Source organism: Equus przewalskii, chromosome 10 (assembly GCF_037783145.1).
Source record: "Equus przewalskii isolate Varuska chromosome 10, EquPr2, whole genome shotgun sequence".
In the NCBI taxonomy this organism is placed as follows: Eukaryota; Metazoa; Chordata; class Mammalia; order Perissodactyla; family Equidae; genus Equus; species Equus przewalskii.
Window position 1 is genome coordinate 2,749,103 of NC_091840.1, and position 21,405 is coordinate 2,770,507.

At 53.3% G+C, this 21,405-nt stretch overlaps 1 protein-coding gene across 1 annotated transcript in view; it reads right to left on the bottom strand.

Annotated features, from left to right (window-relative positions):
- The window catches only part of SLC26A11 (solute carrier family 26 member 11), a 23,945-nt gene continuing 2,540 nt past the window's right edge, over positions 1-21,405 (bottom strand). The window contains exons 4-17 of the mRNA XM_070561371.1: positions 21,233-21,318; positions 19,624-19,703; positions 18,087-18,229; positions 12,629-12,804; positions 12,129-12,201; positions 9,897-9,947; positions 7,793-7,853; positions 5,620-5,675; positions 5,296-5,436; positions 4,018-4,145; positions 3,603-3,702; positions 3,014-3,147; positions 1,650-1,722; positions 1-862 (exon numbers count right to left, since the gene is read on the bottom strand). Coding sequence (XP_070417472.1) covers positions 771-862; positions 1,650-1,722; positions 3,014-3,147; positions 3,603-3,702; positions 4,018-4,145; positions 5,296-5,436; positions 5,620-5,675; positions 7,793-7,853; positions 9,897-9,947; positions 12,129-12,201; positions 12,629-12,804; positions 18,087-18,229; positions 19,624-19,703; positions 21,233-21,318 — 1,394 coding nt within the window. The 3' untranslated portion in view covers positions 1-770. The remainder of the gene's footprint in view (positions 863-1,649; positions 1,723-3,013; positions 3,148-3,602; positions 3,703-4,017; positions 4,146-5,295; positions 5,437-5,619; positions 5,676-7,792; positions 7,854-9,896; positions 9,948-12,128; positions 12,202-12,628; positions 12,805-18,086; positions 18,230-19,623; positions 19,704-21,232; positions 21,319-21,405) is intronic.

A 21,405-nucleotide genomic window follows, 5' to 3' on the forward strand; every position in this document is an offset into this window, starting at 1 on the left:
TTAAAAGTCACGTATTGTCTATTTATTATCACAATAAGTAATTCACAGCAATGACCACTTGAAAATGTGGATTACAGAGCACCACGTATGAAATGAGCCACTCACATCAGACTGTGAACACACACCCCCATGCGGACACGTCCGAGTGCCGGAGGGAGGGGGTTTGGAACTAACACCAAAGTGGACTGGCGGCGGGGGGTGGTTTCCTGCAGTTTTTACGTTAAGCATTTACGATTTTTACAAAATCACCAAAGCTATTACTTTTTTAATTTAGAAAACACAAACAACAAAATTATTTTTAACAGACACTTTAAGTCGTTTGGCACACCTTGGTTTTCTTCGCATCAACAGCACAGACGCCGCCATCGAGGTTGGAACCCATCTCTGAGATGCCCACAGTGCCCCCCGCTTCCTCTGAAATCCAGGAAGGGGCAAGGGCTCAAGGACTGCTCTCCTAGACGAGGTTGAAGTCCCTGCTCCTTCCTCTCTCACGGGGTCTGTCATTCTAGAAGGTTCTCTCCTAAACCACTCTTGCAGAAAGGGTTCATGCCCAGGAAGAGAAGGCAGGTAATTTCGCAGTCATCGCAAACGAGGCCAGTGAGTCCCACCTGCGGCTCTCCAGGCGCGGCTGCCTTCTTCCTCCCCCACGTCACCTGCTCAGGCTTTCTCAACCCCTCAGGCCAGCGCGTTTAGGAGGCGGCACCTGGCATCGCAGTGACAGGAACCTTCTGCGAGACTCTCCAAACATCACATGCCCATGGGTGGCCCAGTTAGGCCTTCAACAGGGCGACCTTGTGTTCCGGGACAGAATCCTCGCTGATGTTGTACGGCTGGGACCCTGGTTCTTGCTTCAAGTGTTTCTCTGCAGAAAACACAAGGTTTTCAAACACTAAGAAAGTGGAAGTGAGGACAGGTCAGCTCAGAGAGCGGGATTAAAGGCTGGCATTTCAGGGTCCTAGAGCACAGGGAGCTGAGGGTCCCCTGGGCCGGCGCCCTCAACCCTGTGCTGTGTTTCACCTAAGTCTCCTTCAGCGCCTCCTCACTTTCCGTGCCATGAGAACCCTTTCGTATTGCTGGGTGGGTCTCCTCGTACGGCTGGGCCACAAGTGGTTCCTGCATCTCCTGCAGATAGCCATCTGAGCTGCTTCCAGCAACAACATGCATGAATCTTACAGATTCATGTTGAGTCGAAGAAGCCAGATGCAAAGAGTCCTTACGACTCCATTTATTTGATGTTCTAGAACAGGCTACACTGACCTACGGTGGAAGAAATCAGAACGTGGTTACCCTTAGAGGGGTAACTGGGAGACAGCATGAGGGAACTTTCTGGAAGGATGGAAATGTTCTACATCTTGATACACCCAGCTGTATCCACCTGTCGGAACTCAAACTGCCCATTTAAGATCTGTTCATTTCACGGTCTGTAAACTGTGCCTCAATTAAAGACACACGCACCCCTAAGAAATAAAACCCCAGAGCAGGAGGGGCCCCTGCCAACGTGCCCACTGCCTCCCCCGCCATCCTTGCACTCCCCACTCTCGGACTCCGATCCTCCCGTTTCCCAGAGTTCCCGTCCTGCAGCCCTGATGCCACAGAGTCTGGGCGCGCGGGCCTGTCTCGGCTCCCCCAGTGCCTCTGCCTGCACCCACCTGCTTCCTCCAGGGTGGAGAAATACTGGACGCCCTTCAGGTCAGCGGACAGCAGGACACGGAGAACGGGGACCTGACGGATACACAAACGTTAGTTCCAGGCAAGGATGATCCTGCTGCGGCACATGAGGGCAGGCGACCTGTGGCAGGCCCTGGGTCCACCGCCCTCTGGCCACGTCGCAGGCTCTCTCAGATCTCCGGGTAGGTACCACTTCCCCTCCACTCAGGGAAACGGACAGAAGAAACGCTGCCTCTGGGAAACGCTGAAAGAGGAACATTTTAAAACTTACACTCTCCGAAAGACACAAAGACAAGTGCTCTGCAAATATGACACAGGATATAACGCATAGTGCACAGATCTGGAGCCAGATGCCCCCAATGAGAAGCCCGGGCCGCCACCCTTGCTGTGTGACCTTGGACAGGTTACTCGGTTTCTCTGGGCCTTGGTATCCTTGTCCCAACATGGGGATGATGATGATACCAACCTCACTGGTTGGTCGAGAATGAATAAAACCCTGGTAAGTACCAGCTGTGACCTACGCCCATGGCGCTGGGCTCCACGTGGTGCCTTGTTTCCCAATGAGCTCACAGATGTCTCTCCCGAGAGGCTGTGGGACGTGCTTCAGTCCCTGTGTGCCACGTGTAGGATGTGGAAGGCAGGTGGCATTTAAGCACAACACAGACCACATCCCTGTGTTGCTGCTAGTCAGCCCCGCTCGCAGGCGCGGGGAGCTGGGGTCCCGCCGTCAACCCCGGCCCAGGCTGCGCCTGCCGGGAGGAACCCCTGCGACTGTGCTCTCAGGGTATCTGAACACCGCGAGGGGAAGCACGAATGCTGTCTGGAACAGCCCCAGGCGCTCTGACAGCTCAGGACAAGGATTCTAATAAATCTCTCCGGGACTTCCTCTGTCACCCTGATCAGTACAGTCTCTGGCAGAACCCTGTTCTCTCCTGAAGCCCCCACGACATTTTTTTGTGTGCATTTCTGTACTTATGTGTCTGTTTTTGCTTCTTAAAATACAAGCTCCCTGAGAACAGGAACCAGCTCTGGCTCACTGTGCACCCCCAGTCCCAAGAGGTGCATGGAAGGGACACCTGCCAGCACTGACCTCAGGGAAGTGAGGTCACACATGCATTCCCTCAAGGGCAGCGGCTGCTGCTCCCCATTTCACAGAGAGGGAGGCGGAGGGGCCGAGGGGACAGGAACGGCTAGATGAGAGGCAGGGCCAGAGCCAGCAGAGGGCCCGGGCCCTGCACAGCATGGCGGCACAGCCCAGAGATGTCACCTTCCCACGGGGCCCAGCTTTTCCTCCCTGTGAACCACGGCTCCACTGTGGGTGGGCAGCAGCCCTGGGCTCACCCACCTGCAGGCCGACGAAGGCGAGGGTGACGCCCTGCTTGTGGAAGTCCTCCAGCAGCTCCCCGAGCCCCAGCACCACGGTATAGTCGATGCTGCAGATGTGCGTGCACTCCAGGACCGCGCAGCGAGGGGGCGATGCTGGGGAGACAGGTGTCAGCCGGGTCACACCGGAGGAGGTGGCCAGAGAAGGCTCTGGCCAGAGGCACGGGGGAGAACGAGGCCATCGAGCGCTCCGTCCCCCGGCATAGAGGGGACAGGGTGGGGGGACCCGAGACAACAGCTGTTTGGGGACAGCGCAGCAGCTTCCTTCAGAGGGCAAACAGGCCCCTTTTCTTCCCTGAATACCAACTCCCCGGAAGGAGTGGGTCCTTAGGGACAAGCGTTGGGGACTGTCACCCTTGCTGCATGCAGACTGTGGGTACCCACTGGACGCTGCTCTGAGATGCTCCGAGACCTCCTGGGCCCAAGAGTGGCGAGCTCCTCCCTGACAGCCAAGGGCAGGGCCGTGGGGTCCTGTGGGAGCCAGGCTGGGGTGCGGAGAGGCAGTGCAGGGCTCAGAGTCACTGCAGTACCCCTCGCCCCGGTCCACGTACCTTCCAGGGCCCGGCTCAGTATTGCCTCCCGGAGGGCCTCGACCGCAGGGAAGTGCAGGCCACTGGCCGGCTGCAGGACAAGCACTGGCCCCTCGGACATCTGGGGACGGCATGGGGGAGGCCAGTGAGTCCTGGAGGCAAGTCCAATAGGGCAGCTCTGCCAGGATTCGGGGGACAAGGGGTGCAGAGCTGGCAGGAGCCCTTACCCCACGCCCAGTGGGACAGCCCTGTACTTTATGACACAAGGACGATACCCGTCCACTAGGCAAACGGCCACCTGCAGCGCTGATGGCGACGGTCACACCAACAGCTCAAAGCACAAGACAATGGAGACAGAGGGTCCTGCCACGGCCCACTTCCCCCACCAGGCCCCGAGGCCAGCGGAGCCCCTCTCGGAGGCCACACGGGCTGCTACCTGCATCTTGGGTCTGGCCACGGAGTGCAGGAGAATCAGCACGGACACCAGGGTCCCTGCCAGGATGCCGTACTGGACCTCCCAGAAGCAGAGCAGGAACGTCACGCAGAGGGGCAGCAAGTCCAGCCCTGGGAGAGAGGGGCCCAGCTGAGGGGTGGCCCCTCGTCAGTGAGCCCAGCTCCCAGAGACCTCTGCGTTCCCTCCAACCAGCAGACGAGGTTGGAGAAAAGCAGAGTATTCGGGGCTTTTCGCATCATAGGTAAAGGTGTCATGGATCCCAAGCAGCCCCGGAGGGACCTCCATATGGGGACTCGGTGACTGATGCTGCCGACAGCCATGCCAGCTCAGGGACGTGTCAGAGCAGAAAATCCTTCCCTGCCTGGACTGAGGGGCTGTTAAGACTTGCTTGGCTAGGCCCAGGCCCCCTGCCCTCTGGGAGGAGCCCACAGTGGGCACTTCTCAGGGGACTAAGAAGGGACTTGGAGACAAGGCGAGGGCTGCAACATGGGGGTCAGGGCCACCACAAAACCCCTCAGAAACCGTGTGACTTGGCCGAGACGCATGGCTTCTCTGAGTGGCAGAAGGAGGTGCCCTGGGCAAAGTGGGTGGGCTCAGGGGCAGCCCCGGATTCCACCCCCACACACATAGCTCAGACATGGCCCCCTCCGCCCTGGGCCTCTGCCCAGCAGTGGCATCTGCTATGTCCCACACAGCACATTAACTGAGACCCAGCAGCGCAGTTTCATAGATCAGACACAATGCTTTAGGAACGGGCCCAGGCACGTGTTAGGTGCACAATCAAACCACGGTTCCTTTCACCGGATATCTCATGGGGCCAACGAAAAACCAAAGAAAACAAAACTTGTTACATTAAAGGAACTGCAGGTCCAGGGAATCCTTGAGCCACTGTGAGCGGAGGAGAAAGGGAGGCTGTTACACCGGACGCCACTGGTCATCCTGGAATGTCTCCCATCCCTCCCCCAGCTAGGCCGGCAGGGCACGGGGCCACTGAAGGCAGGTGACCAGGAGGGAAGGGCGGAGGGAGGGGAGCGTGGCGTGCAGCAGATGCGCTCAGCGCTGCGTAGAGCTGGTCCAGGGTGCTCTCGGAGGCCTGAGGAGCTGATGGGAGCCCCTTTTCCCGGCAACCCGCCCTCGGCCTGGCAGTGACACCTCCCAGAACTGCATGACCCTCCCAGCTCCCACCCACCACCATGGGCCCCGGAAGATGATCAGGGAATAAGCGATAACCTCCACGTTGACCGAGGAGGAAATACATACTCTTCACGCGCCAGAGAGTCCCGATGATCTTGGTGTCGAACAGGGGGGCCACGGCCATGATGATGACAGCGGCCAGGGCGGACTTGGGGATATAGTAGAAGAGTGAGGTCAGGTAGTCCAGCGACAGCAGCACCAGGACTCCTGCGGGGGCATCGGAGAGCTCACGGTCCGACCTCGCGACCTCCACTCAGCCAGCAAGGAGCCCGGCGGGAGGGGCCGGCCCTGCCCTCGGGGGACCGGCCGCTGCCCCGTGGTTCCCTGCTCTCCTTTCCTCCCATCCTTCTGCCTGGGCAAAAGGGGAACACAGTGCATGGGGGCGCTCACCTGTCACCAGGCCCCCTGCTGGGGTGCACACTCCCGACTGGGCGTTCACGGCCGTCCTGCAAGGCAATACAGAGGCCCATTAGTTGCTGTCGGACCCCGGAGAGCAGGGAGGCGGCGGTGCAGACAGCTGTGGCTGATCTCCCGAGACAGGGCTGCTCTTGAGGGACTACCTGGGCCCCACGACGTCAGCACAGAGTGGGAGAGGCTCAGGAGCACGAGGGAGCTCTGATGTCCCCTCACCAAAGGGAGATTTCTCGGACCTTCTAAATAACCCAAAGCAACCCATCAGCACACGTGAGAGAGGCCTGGCTGCAAATCGGAACAGCCTACAGAGGACCCGTGAAATAAAACTCGCCCCTGTGGGCTGAATTATGGCCCAGCCCAAATCCACATGCCGAAGCCCCCAGGACCTCAGACTGACTGTATCTGGAGAAAGAGCCTTCAAGACGTGGTTAGGTTAAAACAGGGCAGTTACTGTGGGCCCTCGTGCAATCTGACTGGCATCCTTATGAGAAGAGGAAATTGGGACAGACAGACACCAGGCATCCGTGTGCAGAGGAAAAACCACGTGAGGACACAGTGAGGAGGCGGCATCTGCAAGCCAAGGAGAGGCCTCAGGAGAGACCAGCCCTGCCGACACCTGGATCTTGGACTTCCAGCCTCCAGACCGGGAGAACGTAAATTGTTGTTCAAGCTGCCTCGTCTTTGGTATTCTGTTGTGATCGCCCTACAAATGTAGCACGCTCCCCTACAATGGAATTCTCTGCTGCCACTAGAAATGAGGATGCAGATGCTTGTTTTTACTGCTATGGAAAGATGCTGACGATACTGTCAAGTCGGGGGAAGCCCACTTAACATATACACACGTTACATATGTAGATACACGTACACACAGGCACACGTAGATACACTGTACGAACAGGAAAAAACCTGAAAGGAGAAACTCCAAACTTCCAACAGGGAGGGTCTCCCTGGGTGGTGGAATCAGAAGTTAATTTTGCTTCTTTTTCGCTTCCATTTTGCCTCTTTGGAAAACTGCCCTCAGACAGAATGCCCAGAAAAGCCCCCTCTGCCGTAGGGCTGGTCCTCGGGCCCGCGTCTCCCTTCGCCATCACGAAGGCCACGGAGGGACCGCGACTGGATTTCAGCAGCAGGACAGGACGCTGCCTCGTCGCGCCTCCCAGGAAGCCCTCGCCACAACCTCTGCCCACCCATACTTCCTCCGGAAATAACTGTCCGTCTGTACATCTCCACGGAAGGCCATCTCGTAAGTCGCCGCTCACCTCTAAGGAGGGGTGCAGAAGTGTCACTAATTAAACATGCACAGACTTTTTTTCAGCACCCACTACATACAAGCTTCTGTGCAGACCCTGGGGGGGCACAAAAACGCCACCTTAACGGCACAAGCCTGTAATCCAGCTACGCCCACAAGAAGAGAACACGTGAGAAGTTCACCCGAAACACGGTTAGCAGTTTTGTTTCATAAACATTAACGCAGCACGTACCGTGTCACCGGCATTGGTCTACGTGCTTTTCGCTTAATCCTCTAAGTGACTCTCTGAGCTAGGCCCGGCTATGTGCCCATTTTACAGACACTGAGGTGCGGGGAGGTTGGGCAGTGTGCCCTGCATCCCCTGGGATGGGGTGTTTGGGGCCCTGGGAAGGTCCAGCACTCAGACAGAGTCAGGTCAGTGGTTCTGGGGACTCGGCCTGAGGGCCAGGCCTGCTGGCCAAGCCTTCTTTTTCCTTTCACCACAGGTCACTCTCCCGTCCTGTCCTCCTGCCTTCTAGCAACACCACAGTGGGGTCTGCGCTCGCCCCCATGCCCCACTTCCCAGGCAGAGCTGCTGTCCTTCCCGCCCCCACTTCTTTCAGGAATTAACTCTGCACCAATATGCTGGGAGCACTCCAATGCACTGGCAACTTGCTAGTATTAGATTGCAGCACAAAGCAAGCCAGGTGAGATCCTGGAGGAGAGCACAGCGAGCCCCACTCCTGCTTTCCCACGGATGCCAGGGCTGGCGGGGGGCAGACTTGTGCCGGGACAAGACTGAAACGGCGTCAGGACGTGGGCAGGGCCAGCAAGGGCAAGCTGGTTCTTTGAGCTGGACCAGGACCCTCTGAACTGGGCCTGGACCTCCCTGGAGGCACAGAGGAGGATGTGGTCACTCACCGTCCAAAGCTGCCTGTGACCGGGTAGGAAGAGACCAGGGAGCCCAGCATGTTGGTGAGGCCTGGGGAGAAAACAGAAGGAAAAGTTCAGTGGGGAAGAGGGAGAGCATAAAACAGAGGGAAAAAATAGATGAGATGGGAGGTGGCGGGAAGGGGAAAAACCGGAAATGAAACACAAGCATAAGAGAGGGGAGGAATTATGGAAGGGGGTGTCCTACATCTGCTGGGCCCGACAGCTCGTCCACTCACACACTCTCTCTTTCTCTTAGGGAAGGATGAAACAAACCATGATCTTCACCAGGATTGCTGAGGTCCATTCCAGCTTTAAAATAACTCCGACTGCGGCCTTGCCCATGCACGTTAAAATGCCTTTTCCCTCTATAGCAGAAAAGGGAACCCCACCTCTCCAGAGGGGGCGGATGGCCGAGTTAGGCAAGTGCACACAGCCAGACCCAAGTGTGCGGAGGTCAGCTGCCGTCCACCTACTCCACTGAGTTGAGGGGTAGGAGATCACGGCTAGTCAGCTGACTTCCTCATGTGACACGGATTAACCTCTACTGGATGGAACCCTGCCTGGAGCCTGGCTGGGACCTGAGAACCGAGATACTTAAGCCCATGTTTATCACAATAGACCCCACTGGCATCTGTCTCACCCAGGGCCCTCCACAGAGACCACAGTCTGCCCCCGCTGTAAAATGGGGCCACAGGTTGAAGACCTGCTCTTGAGACAGCCTGAGGGGGGCCCCGCTCAGAATCAGGCCCCCCTGGGTCCCATGGCCCAGCTCACGTCGGAGAATGTGGTCAGACATGAGCGGGCGCAGCAAAGGCTATGCACTGACCACACGTAGTCACCATGACTCCTTACGTGGGCTCCACAAAAGCTGGGTCAGAGACCCGAATCCGTGCAAAGCTGCTGATGGGGGGTCCCCTAGTGCTGGCGTTCTGTGGGACCCACGTCAGCCTCTTGCTATGCGTGTGCTGAAAGCTGCCTGGCCTGTCTCATACCACGGAGTCAGCAGCCCTTGCGGTCAATGTGTCCACCTTAGTAGCCTCAGCTTCGTGACCATCACTTGTCACTTCTGTCTGTGTTGTGCTCTGGAACTCACTGCATCATCAGGAGAGGGGTTTTGTGCTATTTGTAGAAACGGGAATGAGATGCCCTGAGAACTCACATCGGCAGCATTTAATGGTGGGTGAATGGAGAAGTCTACAGATTTTCTCCGTCCAGGGGCCAGTGATTCCGGGGTAACCCCGACTCTACCATCTACCGTGAAATCAGAGAGGGGCACCCCCAACATCCCAGGTGTGACCCATCCCGGGGCCTATGCCCTTTGCTGTCAAGAAACCCAGTGGCTCGGCTCCAAAATGCTGCCATGAAGTAGCCTAGGCAGAAGTTCCCGGTGGACTCCTCCGGGAAGGAGCCCAGCGGCGCTGCCCGGTTAGACCTGTGCCCGCCTCACGAGGGTAGGGAGGAAAGGCAGGAAGGCCTGGCATCCACAAAATTAAAATCAGCAACGATAACCAAATTTAAGATGCATGCCATGCTCTCAAAAGGAATCACCAGAGAGGCCAGATTGATGAAGACAAAACAAAAGAAACTAAATGTGACAGCTGGCACAGGCCCCATCCACAGCCAGGCAGCCTGGGGTCGACCTGAGGCTTCCCTCATCCACCTGCCTGGCCTGGGGGGAGGCCACAGGCAGGGGCAGAGGCAGCCAGGAGCCCCACAACCAGCGGGCTCACCCCAGGCTCCATGTGGCCACGTTCTTCAGTAATCTGACTCCTCCCCCAGCCCCAAGGTCCTCCTCCCACCCCAGGTGGAACATTCCAGGCATTCCTTGGCACGGAATGAGGCTACAGACCTCATGGTCCGGTACACAGCAGGCACTCAATAAGCTTCAGCCAGACTGGACACCAGATGCCAGCTCCCTCCCTACTCCCAGTGATTAAACTGGACCACGTGGAGATGTGAGAACGACTCCACGCTAATATTTCAAAAGGGCCTGCTCCTCGCCCCTCATCTTGAGCATCACCGTATTGGCACAACGGGAGTGACACACAGAGAAGCACACCCAGACCTCAGGGGAGCCGCCCTGCAGCCTTACCGATGGCCAGCAGCTCCTGGTTGGCATCAATGCGGTAATTATTTTGAGAAGCTAAAGAGAAGAGACAATGAAATCACTGTCACTAGATATATGACATTATCAGAAAATGTTCATGAAATGAAAAGATAGGTTTTACATTTCTGTCTACAGCCTTGTCTAGGTTTTGTAAATATAAACGTATAAACACATATACAGTATCTACATACACACAAATGTACATGTGTACGTGTCTGTGTGCGTCACACACAAACGTAGAAAGCCAGACAGCAGAATGTGAACAGTAGTTAATTGAGATGGTGAGGGAGGTTACAGGTGCTTTGTTTCTTTATCCATTCCTGCACTTTCAACAATTTCCACAATAAACATCTATTGCTTTTATAATAAAGAGGAAAAGTTCTAAACCAAAAACCTCTCTGACTACAAATCAGGAAAACTAGAAGGTCACAGATGAGGCCACCCCAGAGAGATGAGCAGGCAAAGATTTACGGGGAACCAGGGGGGCCTGAACCTAGGACAGAGGTGGGCAAACGTCTTCTGTAAAGGGCCAGACTCTAAGTATTTGAAGCTTTGAGGGCTGCGCTCTCTGTCGCGACTACTCATCTCGCCGTTGCAGCCTGAAGCAGCTGGAGAACTCGTCAGCAAGCGAGCCAGATCGTTCCAATAACCCCTTCTTTGTGAACTCTGAAATACGGATTTCACATACTTTTCATGTCTCCCAAAATACTAATCTTCTCTAGATTTTTTTCAAACATTTAACAATGTAAAAGCCATTCTCAGGTCACAGGCAGCTGCCCTGATTCGGGAGAAGGACAAGCTTTACAAACTAGAAGAGGAGGTCAGCTGACTCTAAAAGAAAACGGAAAGTTTTCTAAGATGAATAAAAGCTGGAAGATGCAGATTCCAAGACACCCCCCAAAAAATTATCAGAAAAACAAAAACTGAACAAGAAAGGTGTGAGCTGAACATGTTGCAAACTGAAATGCAGTGTGATCTTGAGCAACTGCTGGTGTCTGAAAAGGAACACCCTTTAGAATGGAAGTTCTCCTTGGAATGGTGTCAAGGTCAAGATGCCGGAACTTCAGAGAAGGAAATTTACTCCTGGCTGACAACCTGGGCTGGGCAGTAAACACAATTTACATAGTCAACAACAACATAGATACCATTTACTGGGTTTTAACCTCTAGAATTAACCTATACCCAAACGCAAGGAGGATTCAACTATGTTGCAGAACGGGGTGAAAATGTCCTCCAGCAAAGTCCAGCGGACCTACGAGGGAAGGGAGGGGACACGTTGAAACAGCCTCAACGCACGTGGAGGGAATCAGAGCACTGAAGACGAATAGATACTTAGATTAATGTTTCCCGGCCTCGCTGAGGGCGAGCAGGGGACAGGCCTGGTGTGCTCAGCCAGCCGGAAAGGGCACATCGTTAAATTTTTAGGACTGTTGTGAGCTGGTGATTAAAAACAGCATTATCAATTAAATGAAAACTCTCAATTAAATTACATTAAAAGCAGAGATAATACTTAAACGTGTCGTTCCTAATGATTCTGCTACATTTCACTGTGACTGTGGAGGTTATCTAACTGCGCCTGTGCGGCGGACGGCGGCTATGGCACACCTCATCCCAACCTGGGGACGTTCAAACTCCACGTTCGGCTCAACACAGGCCGGGGGTCAGGGGAATTTACACCCCAGGAAGTGCAACTGGCAAAGGCTAAATGCAGGGGCTTTTATTTCCACAGGCTGTCCAACATTTCCAGCCACCACTGGAAGGCGTTTTTTTGTTTGCTTTTTTGTTTTTGTGAGGAAGATTGCTGCTGAGCTAACATCTGTGCCAACCCTCTACTTTATGTGGGACGCCGCCACAGCATGGCCTGACGAGCAGTGCTGGGTCTGCACCCAGGATCCGAACCTGTGAATGCCGGGCTGCTGAAGCAGAGTGTGCGAACTTAACCACGACACCACTGGGCTGGCCCCTGGAGGGCATTTTTCATTGTAAATCCATCACTGTTATAGATTTTTTTTTAAAACATGAACATGTATTACTTGGATAAATACTCAAATTTTTAAAAATAGAGCAGACAAAAGCAAGCAAGAAGGTAGGAGGGCCAAGGCGTGAGGGCAGGTGTGGGGGGATGGGGCGGGCATGGGGGCAGGGAGGAGGTACAGGGACGAGGCGTGGGGATGAAGCAGCGGGCATGAGGTGCAGGAGCAGGGGCAGGCGTCTTACCGAAGGACTTGGCCACTGCGATGCTCTCCAGGAGACCCATCAGGGGCACCACGGCCAGCCCTGCCCCCATGTCCTGAGAGAGGAGAGAGGGTGGGTGAGTGGCCCTCTGGGGAAGGTGAGGATGGGTGTGCCCAGGCAGTGGCCCTCCAAGGCGGGCACGGCTCTTCCACATCTAACAGAAGCAAATGTGCTGCAGGCTGTGAGCTCACACAGGCCAGGAAGTGGCTCCTCGTCAAGCAAGGAGCAAGCCGCAGAGCAGAGCACAGCCAATTCCTGCTCTGCCAGGATCCACAGTGGGAGGAACACCCTGGGCTCAAGGCAGAAAAATCAATGTGGAGTCCCCTGAGGCTTGCCCAAGGTGGAATTCTTTCACACCTGTTCCTGTACCCAGAGGCGGCCCTTCCTGAGGACTCAGCTGACCTAGCTGAGCCCAGAGCTCCCTGTCACTAAGCAGATACATTACAGGAACAGAACCGGCCTGGCTCCCCATCTCTACCCACCTGTACCATCTCGGTGAAGGAGACTGTCCCGTTGGCGGTGGTCACTGAGAAGGGAGGGGTCCGGACTGGAGGGAGCCCCTCGGCTATCTCCCCAGTTAGAACGAAGGGCTGGTATCCGGTCACCTCGAAAGAGTACGCAACCAGGGCAGCAAAGGAGACCACCAGGGCATTGCGAGCTAGGACAGAGAGGGAGAAGCTGTCGGTGTAACTTGGTTCCTCTGGGTAGCTGGGGTAAATACCCACAGGAAGCAGAAGACCCAGCCCAGCCACGACCCCTTCCAGGCCAGCCTGGGAAACAGCACAGATACAAGCAAACGTGTGGCAGGCACAAGCACGTGACACCATGGAAAACAAAGCCATTGGTTAGGGTCAGGGTCAGGGCAGTGACACACAGGGCCAGTGTGCAAGTCATCTGCTGGTCACCACCATCTACTGGTGACCACACAGCCGACAGCACAGCTGACAGCACAGCTGGAAAGACACTTTGACATCAGATGTCCAGGGAAGATTCCTCTTCAGAGTAAGACGCAGTGAGAGAGCAGGCTTACTCTGCAGCCGGAAACAACCGACAACTGAACAAAATGCATGGAACAACGGTTTTCAATGCTGGACGTAAAGATGCTGGACATAAAGGCACGAAGGACGATGATCCCTTGAGACGGGACACAAGGGAGGAGAGCCTGTGATGGCCCTGTAGCTGATGGCCTGGAGTGTCTCTAGTGTGTGGGGTGTGGAGGGGGCCCCCAGCAGAGCCTGGGGTCTCTCTGATGGAAGAGGCAATGCTGGGAGTCCAGGGATGTCATGGCGGCTGAACTTGACAGGAAAGCTCACAGGAGAGGAGATGACCCCACCGAGAGAGCCTGGAGACCAGTGGAGGGCCCCCCGTGGGTGTGCAGCAGAGAACTAGCAACCCACACCTATGAGGAAACTACAACGCAAACCGGGGAAAGAGACACCCAAGAGGGTTAGACGGGATGACCCCTGACACGGGCCAGGAACAGTTTGTGTCCCCAGCAGCCAGAATGAAAACCTCATAACTCACGGGGCATCAGGTACTCAGTCAGGATTTACCCCAGCAGCAGAGAAATTCACCCTGGACCTGGGGTTGCAAGTTATCGCTGTAAAAGGCTAGACAATAAATATTTTTGGCTGTGTGGGCCATCCAGTCTGTTAAGATTACTCAACTCGGCTGTTATGGCACAAAAGCAGCCAGAGGCAATACAGAAATGAATGGGACTGGCTGTGTTTCAATAGAGAACTGGAACACAATTCCAGATTTGGCCCAGTGGCCATGGTTTGCCACCATCAGCCAACGCCTGCTCTAGAATGAACACCACTCTGTTCTAGCCTACCAAGCTTAAGAAGAAGACCCGAATGGATCAAAGTATTCCAAGCAACTTAACTACTTCTCAGAACAAAGCTCATGAAGATTTCTAGAATACAAGAATATCCAGCACCCATCAAGGTCAAACTCATGACATCCAACTGAAATCACAAAATCCAGTGAAAAATCACCAGGCGTGCAAAGAAGCAGGAAAATATGACCCATAATGAGGAGAATAATCAATCAATCAAAACTGACCCCCAGTGACACAAATAGGACAGAATGAGCAGTCAGGACACTAAAAGGAGTAAGCGTACCTGTACTCCACAGGTTCAAAAGCTGGCGGGAAGATTAAGTATGTTAAGTAGAGACGTGGAAGACAGACATGAAAACCACAATGTCTAAGATGAAAAAACACCAGATGTGATTAACAAAAAACAGGATATTGCAGGAAAAAAGACAAGTGAACCTGAAGATGTGGCAACAGAAACCATCCAAAATGAAACACACAGAGGAAAGAAAGATTAAAAAACTGCACAGATCATCAATAGTGCAGGACAATTTCAAGTAGCCTAATTATATGTATCAGAGTCTGCAAAGAAAATCTGAAGGGGGGGGGCAGTACAAAGATCCAAAGAAATAATGGCTGGATATTTTTCCAAATTTGGTGTAAACAGCAAGCCCACACATCCAAGAAGCTCAATGAATCCCAAGCACAAGAAACACCAAAAGAACCCACACCAAGGCACATCACAATCAAACCGCCCCAAACCAGTGATAAATAGACTATCTTAAAGTAGGCAGAAAAAAGGGTCAATTACAGAGGAACAAAGATAAGAACGGCATACTTCAGGTTGTAAGCAAAGCAGGCCAGGAGACAGCAGAATCGATCTTTAAGGCACAGCCATGCACCATATAACGGTGTTTTGGTCAATAACAGACTACATATATGATGGTGGTCCCACAAGATTAGTACCATACAGCCGAGGTATGTAGTAGGCTATACCATCTACGTTTGTGTGAATACACTCTGTGATGTTCGCACAGCAACGAAATCACCTAATGATGCATTTCTCAGAAAGTATCCCCTTTGTTAAGCAATGCATGACTGTACTGAAGGGGAAAAAAACTGTCTAGAAATCTATATTCAGCAAAACTAACTTCCAAAAACGGGAGCATAATAAAGATTTTTTTTGGACATACAAAAGCTGAAAGAATTCATCACCAGCAGGCCTGCACGACAAGAAAAAATACAGGCGGTCCTTCAGGCAGAAGGAAAATGATACAGGTGGAAATCTGGGTCTACACAAAGGAATGAAGAGCACCAGAACAAGTGACAACGTGGGTAAGCATAAAAGACTTTGTTGTTATTATTTATGTCTCTTTAAAAGTAACTGCATGTTTAAAGCGGAGGTGATTGCTGTGGGGTTTGTAATAGATGTTAAAGAAAAATATAAGACAACAATAGCACAAAGGCTGGAAGGGGAGAAACAGAAGTATCCTAATCCTGTCATAAGTTCTTATATGAACACAAAGTTGAATGCACACTGCCTGAAGATAAAGATGTAGACAATAAACCCTAAAGCACCCACTGAAAAGCAAAAAACACACAGGCAACAGTGATAGCCAATAAGCCAATAAAGGAAATAAAAAGGAGTCATAAAAGATACTCAATCCAAAAGATGGTAGAAAGACAGGGAAAAGCGAACAAATGAGACAAATAGGAAACAAATAGAATTATGTTAGATCTAAAGGCAAACATATCAATAATCACATTAAATGTAAATGGTATTATCCCCAGTTAAAAGACAGAGATTGTCAGATTGGATTAAAACACAAAAACCCATCTATATACTTCCTACTAAAAACATAATTTAAACAGAAAGACACAAGTTAAATATTTTAAAAATGAAAGCATAGGAAAATCTATGCTAATACTAATCAAAAGAAAGCTGGAGTAAGCTCTCTATCAGAAAAAGTAGATTTTGGAGCTAAGAAGACTCTCAGGGATAAAGAGGGTTATATCAAGAAAAAATTGTAATCCTACGTGTGTATGTATATGCAAAGTATGTTCTCTGACCACAGTGGAATTAAATCAGAAATCAACAGCAAAATATTAACTGGGAAATCCCCAAATATTTGGAAATTAGCTGCTAAATAGCACCTGATTCAAAGGAGAAACAAAATAAACCACTTCTAAATAACCCATGGGTCAAAGAAGAAGTCAAAACGGAAATCAGAAAGCACCTAGAACTAAATGAAAATGAAAACACAACCTGTGAAAACTGTGGGATGCAGCTAAAGCAGTGCTGAGAGGGAAACACACAGCACTGAAAATCTATATTAGAAAAGAAGAAAGGTCTCAAATCAAAGGCCTGAGCTTCTGCCTTCAGAATTCGAAAAAGACAAAGTAAACCCAAAATAAGCAGAAGAAAGGAAATAATAAAGATCTGCCTTGTCCTAGCTGTGTGACCTGGAGAAGTCTGTCTTAATTGTTTCTTTTGCCTTTCATAGCCTCATTCTCCTCACTGGCAAAACGGGGAAAATATCATCCCATCCTCAGGCCTCTTATGAGAATCAAAAGGAGTAACGTGTGTGAAGTGCTTTATAAGCCATAAAGCACCGTATGTCAGATTACGACTCATTCCACTTCTGCACGGCTCCCCTTTTCCATCTGAAAAGGGGAAGAAGTGACATAAGGATATGTTGGAGCTCAAGAGGCACAAACTGCCAAACAAAGTACTGCTATAGATTAACTGTCCTCACTCGGCTAAAATACAAGCTTGAACGATGACTTTTTTAAAAAAAACAGTTGGGAGCTCGCTGACTTCCTAAGGCGATGCCACATGTCCTGGAGAGAAAGGAGACAGCAGCTCCTGAGAAACCCACGGGGTTTCAGAGCAGCATTTCTGACTTGGCATGCCTACCAATAACCTGGCGAGCGTGTTAATCTGCGGGTTCTGAGTCAGAGGTCTGGGTTGGGCCTGCGAGTCTGCATTTCCAACAAACTCCCAGGAGATGCACAGGCTGCTGGTCCGCGGCCACATTTTGAGGGTCAGGGTTTTAGAGAACAGAGCATTTATCTGTTTCACTATTTCACAGACGACTGAACTAAAGCTCAGACACTTTGGCAAGTGACCTGTCCAAGATCAGATGCTGGGGAAGCGGTGAAGCTGGGCTTTGAAACCAGGTAATCTTACTCTAAGCCCAAAGCTCTTCCACCCTACTGAGCGCTCAGTGTTTACCCACGGCCTCTGGTCTGCAGAATGGTGTCTAGTGAGCGACTCTAGCGACTGGCGACCAGCCTGAGGAGGTGGAAGTGACTCAAGGGGCCTCTCCCTCCTACAGCTAGCTGGACTTCACGACCACGGAAGAGCAGGGCCACGCTGGGGCTGATTTCCTTTCCCTTCTGCCCTGGGCAGGTTCAGCAGATCCCAACGCTCCCTTGCTGTCCTGTACCTGCCTTCCTCTCTGGGTGTCACCGACCGGCAGCTCAGCCACAGGGACCTCTGAGGGGAGGTTTCCACCCTCCAAGAGATGTCCCTTCAACGAGCAGATGGCCTCCCTGAAGGCCCCAGTCTTACAGCCTTTCTTTATGGATCCTTTTCTTAACTGTGACTCAACCTGTGGATTCCACGCCTGAAGCAAAATATTTACCCCAGCAGGTGCACCGTTAACACACAACCAGCTGGTCTCAGTGAAACTCGTTTTCTCCCCCAAGGACATGAGTGCACACCAGGGTTTCTGGACTTCGGCACTACTGACATTTTGCGCAGGTCATTCTTTGCCGCGGGAGGCTGTGCACTGCAGGACGTTGAGAGGCATCCCTACCTCTACCCACTAGACGCCAGTAACAGCTTCGCCCTATAGCGTCAACCGAAAGTGTCTCCAGGCATTGCCAGATGTCCCCAGGGAAGGAACTCGCTCCTCATCAAGAACTGCTGCAAAACAGTGTTCTCAGCCTCGGCCGCGCATCACAAGCACCCAGCGAGTTTCAAACACCCCAGGGCCCACGTCACGTCCAGACCAGTGACACAGGAACCTCTAGGGGTAGGACTCGGGGCTCCCACGGTGACCACAACTTGCAGCCCAGGCTGTGCAGGACAGTGGTTCCTCAGCCAGAAGGCCCCTCACCTGTGGTGGCAGTCCAAACCAGCCCGTGGCTGAGCCGCACGCCGGGGGGCATCTCGGGATGCACAGGAGGCACGTGGTCCCGCATCAGCTTCAGCACCAGCAGCAGCACCACGCAGACCAGCCCCAGCACTGCATCGCCCACCCTGCAGACAGACACCTGGTTGCTGCCCAACTGGCCAACCGCACATGCCTTCTGGCCTTTGGTTGCCACTTCTGCAGGAAAGCTTTCTCTCTTGATTGCTCTTTTTGCTTTTTCCTAAGAAACTGCATCTCTGTTCTATTTCAAAACTTTACTCAAAGCTCAGTAAGTACACAGGCTGCGCGGGACTGGGAGTGGAGGCCCAGGCCACCACGGCAGCAGGGCTACTGGTCTTGTTTTTTTTTTTTTTTTTTAAAAGATTTTATTTTTTCTCCCCAAAACCCCCCAGTACATAGTTGTATATTCTTCGTTGTGGGTCCTTCTAGTTGTGGCATATGGGATGCTGCCTCAGCGTGGTTTGATGAGCAGTGCCATGTCCACGCCCAGGATTCGAACCAACGAAACACTGGGCCGCCTGCAGCGGAGTGCTCGAACTTAACCACTCGGCCACGGGGCCAGCCCCTGGTCTCGTTTTCAGTCAAGTCGTTCTCTGCGCTACAGATGCCTCGTCAGTTCCACAGACTTAGGACTAAACAACCCTTTCATTTCTGACAGTCTACGATGCTCTCCAATGGGTCAGTCTCCACTTCCGCTGCCCCCCAGGAGACTGACCCCCACCGCTGCATCTCAAGGGCCAGGGAGCCCCTGGCTTCTAGTGGGTTCAGTCCCCAGAAAGCCTCAGCAGCAGCTCAGAAGGGGAGAAGAGGACGGTGACAGGTGTCCCCCACTCCCTCCAGGCATCAACACTGCTTGCCCCAGGCAGCCCCCCTACAATTCCTGACAGATCATTTCTTCCTCTTGCTCCTCCAGCCAGAGAGGAGTCCTGGCTGCAGGCTGGGCTCATCTAGGAGCAGCTCTTGTTTGTCCCTCTAACCTGCCTGCCCCCTGGGAGGGACTCCTCCACCTGGGGGAGGCGCATGCTGCAGGAACCCCACGACCAGCTGCCTCACTCTCATACTCTCTCTACCTGCCGTCTCGTCCTTGGGCACCTGAACGTTTTGCTGGCATCTCCTCCTCCTCACTGAATAGCAAACCTGCTCTTCCTCTTTGCGGTGTCTCCCCCTCCCACCAGCCAGGAAAGCTCTGCACGGGGTCATGCTGACTGGCTCTCAGGTTTCTGGGAGCAGAGCTTCTCAAACCTCACCACGCGCACCAGCCACCTGCAGTTCTGTTAAACCTGAATCTATTCAGCAGGTCTGGGTCAGCCTGAGAGTCTGCATTTCTAACCAGCTCCCCCGGGGTGCTGATGCTGCTCTGGGAACCCCTGTTTGAGCAGCAAGACCCCAGAGGATGGAATAAATGCCACCCAGGAGTGGAAATGGGGAGGGGGTCGGGACAAGGGGTCTGGGAGGAAGAGCTTCCTTATATGGGGGCAGAATCACAGAACCATTGGGGTACCTGGTCTCTCCGATGTTGCGGAAGGTGTGATAGACTTGCAGGAAAAACTGCCGAGGGATGTTTTGCAGTCCCAGGAGATTCTGCTCAAACAGAGATTCTGATCAGACAAGCTTCCCCTGAAATGAAACCTGAAGCGTGAGGCCCCTCCCTTGCAGCATCTCAGCAACGTGTAAATCCAGAATCCTCCGCCCCCAAGGTCCCTTCCTGGGGGCACATCTCAGGGCTCTCCAGGGACCATCTACCCATTCCCAAAGCCCCCAAGGGCAGATCTCAAAGTTATCCTTGGGGGAAGGGCATTGCACAACGTTTATGGGGAGCGACACCTCTCTGCAAATTATTTCCATTTCTGAGGAAAATCAGCCCGGGCGATCTCAAAGCAGGGAGACCGGTTCCACCACGCCCTGGTCCGAGGTCCAGGGTCCGAGGCCCCAGCCCTCCCACCCCACCGCTATTGGCTCACAGCCGCGTCCGTCCTTCAGAAGCCCGCCCACCACTGCGCAAAACGCGCCGTCATTGGTCCGAGGTTTCGTCCGTCACTCGGAGTCCGACCTGCCGGGCACGACCCTCCCCGCTGGAAGGAATAACCAAGGTGAGCTCCGGACTGAACAGCCCCGGGGGCTCTGAGGGCCTCCAGGGAAGGGGGCTGGAGGAACCCCCCAGGCCTGTCACTACGACCCTGGTCCTCCATCGGGAGGGAGAAGGGGCTCTACTCTGTGCTTTCTTCTTTTATGGGCTTGAGACCCAGTGGGGAGCGTCAGATGGGTAAGCGGAGGCCCAGACTCCCAGGGCTGTCAGGGTCCCAAGGACCCCAAAATCCGCTGAGCACACAGCCCCCAGGATGGACCGACAATGGCTTCTGCCCAGGTCAAGAGGAACCCACCTGCACCCTAGCCTAGGCTCACATGGCTGTGATGACCTAATCAAGGTTTTAATGACTTTGGGGGGGTCTAGTGTCCCCAAGTACTAATGCATAAAAAGGCTACCCTCTATGCAGATTACAATCATATAAAGGCGCATTCCTGACATTAAAAATGAAAGCTACTGGTTCCAGCATAAAGGACAAACCATCCCATGAAACAGCACTTGCCAAGCTTCCCTGATGTACATAACACATAAATCGCATTCGCCCACACCTTTCTAAGTTGCTTCCTCCTCTCTAACTGGAGATGATGACAAACCTCCCTCCCGGGGCTGTGGTGAGAATCAAACACAGGGAAAGTGTGTAAGCCAGTCCCCAGCCATAGTAGGAGGGCAAGAAGTGCTAGGTACTTGATTCTCACACACACATCTCCTGTCCTCAATCTTCTCACTCCCCTCCATCAGGGAAGACTGTCATGGGCCAGCCTGGAGCAGAGCCTGGCCGTGGCTCATGGATGGGAAAACTCTACCAAGAGCAGTGCTGTTGTTACTGGTCCCCCAAACTACCTGTTGTAGAATCTGACCTTCACCCAACATCTCCCCAGAGGGATCGTTTTAGTAACAGAGACCCATGTGAACAGCGCATGCTTCGAGCTCAGGAACAGCAGGACGTTGACTGGCCTGCATATATCAGGACCTGGCCTTGGTCCTGCTACCCTACAGGTGTCCCAGTGCCAACTAGCATGCCTACCTTGATCTGCCCGAATCCGATGGTGACGGCAGCAGCGGATGTGAAACCTTTAATGACGGGGCAGGAGATGAAGTCCAGCAGGAACCCTGGCAGGCCAAGAGGGAATACCAAGCTGGTCCCAGCTCCACCAGGTCCCAGAGGACACAGGCGGATGTAGGCTGAGAGAGGTGACG